The 10,799-nt window shown below is 38.4% G+C and overlaps 1 protein-coding gene and 1 pseudogene across 1 annotated transcript; both read left to right on the top strand.

The window, feature by feature from the left end:
* The first annotated feature begins 438 nt into the window (after nt 1-438).
* LOC132978534 (5-beta-cholestane-3-alpha,7-alpha-diol 12-alpha-hydroxylase-like) lies at nt 439-1,226 on the top strand (annotated as a pseudogene).
* Nucleotides 1,227-2,339: 1,113 nt separating this feature from the next.
* Nucleotides 2,340-4,986, top strand: LOC132979262 (5-beta-cholestane-3-alpha,7-alpha-diol 12-alpha-hydroxylase-like). The gene has a single exon (XM_061044926.1). The coding sequence runs from the start codon at nt 2,383-2,385 to the stop codon at nt 3,916-3,918; it is 1,536 nt and encodes a 511-aa protein (XP_060900909.1). The 5' UTR covers nt 2,340-2,382; the 3' UTR covers nt 3,919-4,986.
* Nucleotides 4,987-10,799: the final 5,813 nt, after the last annotated feature.

The following is a 10,799-nucleotide window of genomic DNA, read 5'->3' as shown; positions in this document are numbered from 1 at the left end:
CAGGCTTCGTCCATTCTTATTTACAGTCTATGGTTATTGTCCTTGTTTGAGATATGCATTCAATGTGATTTGCTCATCAAAAATGTGTAGGCTACATGATGGTATACTTTTATACACAAAAACTTTTACTCAGCCAAATGTGCCCTACTTTGCGTGTCAAAAATAGCAGAGGATTTGTATACTGCAGGGACCTTCATAAAAAAAATGTAATTTTGACAGTTTGAGTGCATTGCTCAAAGAGACAATTCATGTTTTCTACACTGTTCATTTAAATGCACTTACTGAGGTTAAAAAATACAAGATTTAAAAAAAAAATTGTCTAACATAACCGTTTATTGACAGTTTAAGTAGGTTGTACGAAAATGAATTCAGTTGTTGAGGTCTGTGAGAATCTAACTGTTTCTTCTTTAAATGGTAAAGGTTTATGTAGTTCCCAGAATGCAGAAGGGTGGAAACAAAGGGAGGAGCAACATACTCTTTATCGTGCAGAAGCATGGTGACGTTTTCACAGTACAGCTGGGAGGGTTTTACATTACATTCTTTCAAGACCCTCTGTCGTTTGGGGCGCTTGTGAAGGAGAGTCGAGATAAACTGGACTTCAATGAGTTTGCTGTGCATCTGGTGCAAAGAGTTTTTGGCTACAAAGCGGAAAAGAGTGACCACACCGTTCTCCAGATTTCCAGCAACAAGCACCTGAAAGGGGATAGCCTGGAGATAATGACACAAGCTATGATGAGCAATCTGCAGAACCTGATGTTGCACACTATGGGATCAGCAACAGACCAAAAGTCCTGGATGGAAGACGGACTGTTTATGTACAGCTACAATATTGTCTTTAGGGCTGGCTACTTGTCTCTTTATGGTAACAGGCCACACAAGTCAGAAGGAAGTGAGGAAAAAGCTAAAGAGAAAGACAGAGTCGAATCTGAAGCCCTATTTTACGAGTTCCGTAAATATGACCAGCTATTCCCCAACCTGGCTTATGGGGTCCTGACACCGAGAGGAAGGATGGAAGCAGAGAGGCTTCTGGGACACTTCTGGAACACTGTCAGTGCAGAAAATGAAAATCAAAGACAACATCAGTGGGCAAAAAAGAGATGGGTGTCAGTGAGACGATGATAGACAGGTACATGTTTGTGTTTCTGTGGGCCTCTCAGGGGAAGATCAGAGGCTGTACTTTAGATTTGCCTTCTGGGGGCAAACTGGCCTAGAGACACAGAGCAGAGGTGTTGTCTATTTTGGTGTTGCTCTGGCCGCATCTCAATGCAATCAATCTCACCAGGAATGTATGCCTGAACGCAAATTTCAGACCCCTAAAGTCAACCTGTAACCATTTATTGTCACTAGTTTCACAAAATTAATTGGGTTTCATGTTTACATGCCTCCCAGAGATCAATAACTTTACTTGCCTGGTGAACATCACCATTACATCCTCCCCTGATAGGTCTGAAATGTTGGTATAAAATAGGGAACAACCATTTTTCAAAGCTGTGGTGCAAATAAAGAAGCAAATTTGAATAGTACTAAAGTTTTGAGGTACAAGTTATTTACTTTAGTATATTCCTTTTTATAGTACATACTTCTGCTTCTCCACATGATAACATAATTTACTTTTCATATTCCAATTAAGAATAAAAATATGAGAAATATTTTATTTAGGTAGACATTTATAGGCTGTGTGGGGTAATCCACCTGCTACCCAGCAGTTTCAAATAGACTTTACCAGCTCAATTAAAAGCTGACTATATTATAAAACATTTATTCTGTCATGAGCCAATCTGCATAACGGGACAATTCACGTATGGCAAGAGTATATTATTTTGCTTACACCATTTTACCTAAACATTTCTGACAATGCTAGAAATGAAAACCTTTGTTTACTTGGTTATAACAGCTTATATAAAAAGAACAAACTAAATCAGTAGAATGTTAGATTTTTTATAGCACAATAAAAAAAAAAAAACAGGATTTAAAACCACACTCCCCAGCTCTGTGCACGAACTTTGAAAACCTAATGACCTATAGTTTGACGTATGTATTCCATGTGACTTTCAGTATGTGCTCCTTATCAGAAACTTTCACATGGTGGTATACCTTTAGACACAAAAACCATGACTCAGCCAAATTTGCACTATGTTTAGACGAATGCTTAAAAAGATTCAGTTAACAAATTGCCTTCAGTAACAGTATTTTTAACATTTATTTTACAGTTTAAGCAGGTTGTACACAAACGAATGCAATTGTTGAAGTTGAAATGGTAAAGGGTTAAGTAGTTCCTGGAATACTAGAGGGAGGAAATGAAGGGAGGAGCAACATACTCTTTATCATGCTGGATTTGGACATTCCTTCCAAATCCCTGTGTGGCTCAAAGAGAAATCAGTCATGGGGCTGCTGCTGCCTGTCCTTCTGAGCATTCTTGCTGCTCTGATGGGAGCGATGTACCTCCTCGGGGTGTTTCGACAACGTAGACCAGGAGAGCCTCCTCTGGATAAGGGGCTCATCCCTTGGCTGGGTCATGTGTTGGAGTTTCGCAGGAACTCATTGAAGTTTCTGGAAAGAATGAAGCAGAAGCATGGTGATGTTTTCACAGTACAGCTGGGAGGGTTTTACATTACATTCTTTCAAGACCCTCTGTCGTTTGGGGCGCTTGTGAAGGAGAGTCGAGATAAACTGGACTTCAATGAGTTTGCTGTGCATCTGGTGCAAAGAGTTTTTGGCTACAAAGCGGAAAAGAGTGACCACACCGTTCTCCAGATTTCCAGCAACAAGCACCTGAAAGGGGATGGCCTGGAGGTAATGACACAAGCTATGATGAGCAATCTGCAGAACCTGATGTTGCACACTATGGGATCAGCAACAGACCAAAAGACCTGGATAGAAGACGGACTGTTTATGTACAGCTACAATATTGTCTTTAGGGCTGGCTACTTGTCTCTTTATGGTAACAGGCCACACAAGTCAGAAGGAAGTGAGGAAAAAGCTAAAGAGAAAGACAGAGTCGAATCTGAAGCCCTATTTTACGAGTTCCGTAAATATGACCAGCTATTCCCCAACCTGGCTTATGGGGTCCTGACACCGAGAGGAAGGATGGAAGCAGAGAGGCTTCTGGGACACTTCTGGAACACTCTGTCAGTGCAGAAAATGAAAATCAAAGACAACATCAGTCGCTGGGTGTGGGACACACAGCAGGCCAAAGAAGACTTGGGTGACAGTGAGATGATGATAGACAGGTACATGTTTGTGCTTCTGTGGGCCTCTCAGGGGAACACCGGGCCATCCGCATTCTGGCTGCTCCTCTACCTCATGAAGCATCCAGAGGCAATGGCAGCAGTGAAGGAAGAGATCAATAAGGTTGTGAAGGAGTCTGGACAGGAAGTCACCCGTGGTGGTCCTCTACTCGACCTGACACGTGAGATGCTTTTAAAAACACCAATCCTAGACAGTGCTGTGGAAGAAACCCTGCGACTCACCGCTGCACCCCTTCTGACAAGAGCTGTGCTCCAGGATATGACCCTGAAGATGGCCGACAGATGCGAGTACTCTGTCCGCAAGGGAGACAGAGTTGCACTCTTCCCTTACATTGCAGTTCACATTGACCCAGAGATCCACCCTGACCCACACTCATTCAAGTATGACCGCTTCCTGAATCCAGACGGATCCAAGAAAACAGATTTTTACAAAGCAGGGAAGAAGGTGAAGTATTACAACATGCCCTGGGGTGCCGGGGTCTCCATGTGCCCTGGACGTTTTTTTGCCACCAATGAGCTGAAACAGTTTGTTTTCCTCATGCTGGTCTATTTTGAGTTTGAGCTCAAGAACCAGGATGAGAAGATACCGGAAATTGATTTCAGGCGGTGGGGTTTTGGATCTATGCAGCCTATCGGAGACGTTCAGTTTCGATACAGACTCAGATATTAAACCAATCATTACTATGGTTTTGAAACTTTGATCATCTCTGCAAGCTTTAATTTCACAAAATCATGTTTCTTTGGTATTGGTTAAGTATTTATAGAAACGTTGATTGTTAAACCTATTTAACTGTATGTTAGTTTATTGGGACTTTCTAGTAACAATGAAGTATTAATGAAAAAAACAAAGCTTGGGAAAAACCATTAAAAATCTTGATAGATTTACTACCACAATTTTGAAGCACCTTGTTTGACTTCGCAAAGGCCAACAGTTTTCTGACTTGCTCGTCGTAATTCTGTAAATTTTATTACAATACATGTCTTTTTTTTTTTTTTTTTACAAAGAAATCCTTTTATAATTAGAAAAAAAGCCATTACTTTGTTGGTTTTTCACATGCAATCCTGTTGGACACTCACCATGACAGCTCTGTTTGTCTTACCTGATTATTTTAAATAGCATTATCAGTTCTTGCTTACATAACATCCACTGTGCATACATTGCCAAAGGTTGTGATTGCTCTGTGTAATGATGTCAATTTGATAACAGTAATGGTTCATGAAAAATACCATGACTTTGTGGGTATTTAACATGTGTTCCTGTTGGACTCTCACCATGATGGCTCCATTTATGTTACCTAAACGCAAGAGAGAGCAAGTGACATCTTTGGTATGTTTTGTCTCATGCGTGCACAATATTTAATCTGTGGAGAAAGCTAGCAATCTCCATTGTTTAGGACACAAGCATAACTGGAATGCCACTGGACTGGTTTCACTAGAAGTCATTTGTTTTGTGTGCACAAGAAATAACCATAGCTTCTCAATACTGTGATCTCTTTATTGTTACACAATGTAATTACTCTCTCATTGGAAATGTATTTTAGTCATTTTAAGTTACCCTCTAACCCTATTTCTGACTCAACATCCACTGAATCGCTTCATGTATGTATGGTGCTCTTTTAATAAACTTGCTTTATATAAAAAATACCTGTTGTAATCTGAAAAAAATCATCTTGAATCTATTCAAATAAAATAGTGTATTTTACCCTGTAATTGTATGTGAATAAAACAGGTAATTTTATTTGTGTGTTGTTTTTAAACAGTTTCTATGTTGTTTATCAAGTTTTACATTTACCTTGATTATTACATTTCTGGTCATCATTGTTATCAAGTCATGTTGTGGGTAACATTACACTATTTCTATAAGGGACTACAGTGGAAGAGGGTTTCTGAGATTATTGCTTCATCACAGATTGGATAAAGTCCATTGTTTAGTAAAAAGTCTGATACATTGTATTTTTTCTTTAAGGTTACTTTGCAATACAACATATTCTCCTTGTACAGACATCACTTATACAGATTTGCAGAATTCACACTTACATTTCTTATCCTTCCCCTGTTGTCTCAAATGAGGCAATGCATTAATGCTGTTTGATGATTATACTACTTCTTACACAAGCAACTGGAAAAATTTGAAATAAAGTGCTTATCTTAAACAATAGTTTAACAACTAGAATGAATATAAAATGTTACGTTTTGGAGAAAGTGTCTAACCTAAGAGGTCTCACCATGTTTGTTTACTGTGACCGCTGCTTTTGATGTTTCTTAAAACATTCACTGACTACACACACACACACACACAACACAGACATACATCTGGAACCTTTTCATATCATATGAGATTGTTTAAACAGACCTTGAGTCATTTCCAGTATCTGACTGAAACATGTGGCAATGGTTGAAAACAACTCAATGGGTTTGTTTTTTTGTTTCTGACCTACATTCTTTAACAGTTGTCTGAAAATGAACTCTGTGCAAACAAAAAGATTCCAGGGCCTATCTTTTATCTTAAAATATCAACTCTGGCCAGGTGAACAGAAAAACGTGTCAATGTAATATAAAGTGCTTCCATTTTCTGCAATGAAAACGGATGACCTTGTGTTGTAGTTAATTTACATGACAGATTTTTTTCCAATTTTAAATATCCTGAAGTTTTTCAAAAAAATTCCCATACCATATCAAGTAACTTATTATGGACTAAACCGACGGGTCTGATTAATTAAGAATGGATTGCGGCTGCTAATAGCTCCAAAAATTGTGCATTATTTGCTTCCCCTATCTGCTCCGTCTCATGGTCTAATACACAAAGCACCAAAAGTTATCCTACTGCATATAGTTTACTCTTGTGTGTCAGAATCTCGACAAAAGCTGTCTGCACTTGAACTCTGCATGGAGCTGTGCTCTCGTCATTGGCAGAGCTGTTGGGGAAACCTTTTTCAGGTAGTAGATTTTAAAACCAGACTAGAAAAATGTAAAATAAGTTTTGACATTTGAAACAAAGTTTTCTCTGAATGGAGCGAGCAAGAACAACTCAGGGAGGAAAGAAACCTCCCATCCATTTGTGTTACCTAAACGTAAGAGAGAGCAAGTGACATCTTTGAAATGTTTTGTCTCATGCGTATGCAATACTTAATCTGTGGAGAAAGCTAGCAATCTCCATTGTTTAGGACACAAGCATAACTGGAATGCCACTGGACTGGTTTCACTAGAAGTCATTTGTTTTGTGTGCACAAGAGATAACCATAGCTTCTCGATACTGTGATCTCTTTATTGTTACAGAATGTAATTACTCTCTCATTGGAAATGTATTTTAGTCATTTTAAGTTACCCTCTAACCCTATTTATGACTCAACATCCACTGAATCGCTTCATGTATGGTGCTCTTTTAATAAACTTGCTTTATATAAAAAATACCTGTTGTAATCTGAAAAAAAATCATCTTGAATCTATTCAAATAAAATAGTGTATTTTACCCTGTAATTGTATGCATGTGAATAAAACAGGTAATTTTATTTGTGTGTTGTTTTTAAACAGTTTCTAGGAAAGAAACCTCCCATCCTCGTGAGAAACAGCTGCAGACCGTCTCTACAGATTTGGATGAAGTGTCAAGCCTCTGACAGCTGGACTGATTTAACCTCTGGTTCTAATAATAATACTAATGTCAAAGTAATATTTTCAGACTGTATACAGAAAATGTACTGTAAAGTCATACAGGTGCAAAATTGTCTTTCTGATCACTGGTGAGGGCTCTCTGTGTCAGAGGTTTGTTATTGAGATCTGAGAGGCCTCTGACTACCCACCCAAATCCTCTCAGATCTCAGTAACAAAGCTCTGACACACAGATAACTCACCATTGCCCATGACCCCACTCATCCCATACCACTCTTCTTTTTTTTACCATCAGGTTCCAAATACTAGTCCCGACCTGGAAAAGGGCACGCTTCCAGAAGAACTTTGCTCGCTCGACTATTGATGCCCTACACAAATTACCACATTGACTGGTATGTGTGTCCATGTACTATCTGTGTATGTGACTACAAATTTCCCACGGGGTGGACACTAATATGGGGCGCCGATTGTAAAGTTGCGCATACTACAAATAACAAAATTTCTCCACATTTAGCCCTAAAACATCACTTTTTATTCACATTTAGAGAAATATTTGTGAACTTTGTCATATTTACTTTTGTGAATAAAAATGTAAGATAATTTAATTGGCAAATATAAATATTATATCTAAATGTTAAAAATACATGTCCTGATTCTAAATATTTAGCTACATTTCTAAACATTTAGTGACTGATTGATTATAAATATTTACAATCTTAGCTAAATATATAGGATCAAAGCTAAATATTTAGAATCAGGACATGTATTTTTAACATTTAGATAAAACATTCAACATTTAGATATAATATTTAACATTTAATTAAATTACCTTACATTTTTATTCACAAAAGTAAATATGACAAAGTTCACAAATATTTCTCTAAATGTGAATAAAAAGTGATGTTTTAGGGCTAAATGTGGAGAAATGTTGTTATTTGTAGTGTTCGCAACTTTACAATCGGCGCCCCATACACTAAAGCATTGTATTGTACTGTATTGAAAGTGTGACATGTCTTAAAAAAAGACTAAGACGCAGTAACCACATGGATTCAACAGACTGTTTTTGCTTCACTCTAAGCGCCAGTGTTTTGGCATTAGATGCTTATCAAAGAGGTTTATTTGCATAGAAATGCAGCCAACATTCCAAAAGTGCACAACCAGCACCGAAGCACAGAGATGCGATTAGATCTGCGGCACAGTTATGTGTGCATTTAACCTCCAGTGTGTGTTTTGTGGATTAGACATTGTCTATGTGATTCATTTGCACAGGTTTAAAGAGCACAACAGCAGCAAAATCCTTTTGTGGATCAGGTCCCAATATTATTTTGGGCCAAGAAAACTGTACACTTTCAGTAATCCAGCATCAAATTCTTTGCTATAAAAATGTCATTTTATGTGGTGTCTTTGTCAGAAAACTTTTTAAAACCTTATGCAAGTTGTCTCTGAGAAATTTTAACTTGCATGACTAAGCCGATAAAACAATCAGTAAATATTAATTGATTGTTGACCAGAGTAAACTGAACAAAAAAATCAATGTATAAAGAATCACTGTGCTGAGAAAAAACTAGTTGTACAGGCATGTTGGTGAGACTGAAAGAACATCGCAAGCATTGAAACAGCAATTCACTTTATGGCATACTTTGGTTAATTTTCTACCCAAGGCAGATATGCCAACATGTCTGACTTTACAAAAACACAAATGTAATGTAGGTCATGGCTATTTTTTAATACGCTCATATTGTGCTTTGTCATAGATGTGACAATATAATTTTACGCTTTCAAAAAATACTGCACCAAGCGTGTTACACAAGGTGTTGGTCTAATAAAGTTCTAGTACAAGTAGTGTAAAGAACTTAAATGGTGAGATCTTCACATACACACACACTCAAGACATGAACAAACACACACAGCGCTGTTGTCCCCAACTGTCCCCGCCGATTTACAATGATAAGTTGCCCCTCTAATTCCTGTTACTACCTCCAATGCCAGGCCAGCACAATGTCTCTGTGACATCCATATTTATAGCAGGACATTTCAGGGCCATACATTTCATACGGTTTTTAAAAAAGATCCCCCTTTTGTTTTACAGGCAGTCAAATTCATGTGTTGTCTGCATAACAGCAAATTAAGATGCCATATTTTCTTGTATTATTGGGTGTATAAAGTGAACCAGCGTAGGTCCAAGGATAGAACCCTGTGGGACTTCACAAAGGAGAAGCATTGAGAATGATTCAGTGTCACCATGGCTGATGGAAATAATTTTGTCAAACAAATAAATCCTGGACCACTCACTACATTTGATTTTTGATGTTCACAATGTTATGGCAATAGAGGAAAAGGTAATGGAATCTTCAGACTAATCATAAACCAATTTCTTATGATAATCTTTCCAGTTCAGTAGATGTGCGAGTATTTCACTGCATAACACATTTTGGCCTGCTAGTGGCTGAAAGTCAGTACAAAGTACTTGGAATGATCCCATTTCATAACATTTATACAAAATGTAATGGATAAACAAATCAAGTAGACTTACAAGCGACAGCAAAAATACATTGATCTTTCCATGTGGTATTTAATCATTTTTTAGTCAGAAAATATGACCTTAACTTTGATCTCTGCTTCTTTTGACATGTTCAACTTTTTCCACTTGTAGAGGATATGGTTTGAAGACAAAATTAGCTGAGGTCTTTGATTAGTCAATTTGCTTTAACAGATTAAAAACATTTGCTTCACTACTGAGTTTCATTGAATTCAAGATAATGGTTATGAGTAACTCAAAAGCTACTAACACACAGTACTTACATAGAAGTGGACTTTTACACTCTGGTCCTGAAATGCATTTTCCTCAAATTAAACACAAGAGTTCACTTTCAACATTGGCCTAATTTTTCTTCAGAATATTTCTGTTGGTAGTCTGGCTGACACACATACAATGCACACACTAATCATTACAGCACAAACATGTTAATCAACTGCATTGTGTTGGGAGTAGCAAGTCCTATCATGTCCTGGATGGGAATGTAGCTGTCACATTCAGGGGAAAAACAAGGAACTGGACCCACATGCAGAATTAACTAAATATATTTAATAAACAAAAAGGCCAAAGGCAAACAAAAACTTACTTACCAAAAAAAACCACAGGGATCAAAAACAGGGAGCCACACAGGAGCACGAGCAAAAACTGACATATACTGACAAACAACAATGAACTGACACAGAGGGGATGAAACACAGAGACTAAATAGACATAGGGTATGATGATCTGTCACTTTACGATCATCGTTCATCTTAAATCCTCCCCAGACCAAAGCTCTTACTTGGGGTAACTCCTGGTGATCGTTGCAAAGCTGGTTAGATCGTCACTCTGTTGAATGTTAAATCAACAGATTCAGGCAGGTTTCTTTCGTGGCAGGTGTAGGAGGAGGGTAGCGGGTTTCAGATCTTCTGGTTGCAGGAGCCGAGTTCATTATGTGTCCTTGTGGATTCAGGGATCAGTGGGCTTCCTTTAGCGCTCCTGTCCAGTTGCGTTCAATGACGTCTTACGAAAAATCAAAGGAAAGAAACTCTTTTTGCTCGAACCTGATAGCATCTGATTGCGCCCAAAACTCCTAAAAATATGCCGTGGAAGTAGTCAGCTGAATCCTCTGATGCTTGAATTCAGCATGTGAAGAGCTACCTATACTGAGCAACCTCAGCTCTGGAGTTTAATCTGTGTAAGAGGAGGAAAGGCTTCGTCTCGAATGCTGGAGTCCATCTTGTTGGAGAGGGTATCCTCTGGTGTCGGCAGACCACACTTGAAGAGAAGGAGGCAATGCCTGGTGATTGCTTTTAAAGACTGGAGCTGCCTGTAGGTTTACCTCAGGCCTCCTCCAATGAGGATAGAGAATTCAGACACCCCCCACCCCCCCACTTTTCACACCTATTTGTTAGTTTCTGTTGGGGGGG

Source organism: Labrus mixtus, chromosome 8 (assembly GCF_963584025.1).
Source record: "Labrus mixtus chromosome 8, fLabMix1.1, whole genome shotgun sequence".
Taxonomy (NCBI): domain Eukaryota; kingdom Metazoa; phylum Chordata; class Actinopteri; order Labriformes; family Labridae; genus Labrus; species Labrus mixtus.
The sequence above is the reverse complement of the archived record's forward strand: the minus strand, read 5'-3'. Positions and strand labels throughout refer to the sequence as shown.

Excerpts from the sequence above, each read along its gene's own strand:
- LOC132979262 (XM_061044926.1), top strand. The coding sequence starts at position 2,383 with ATGGGGCTGCTGCTGCCTGTCCTTCTGAGCATTCTTGCTGCTCTGATG.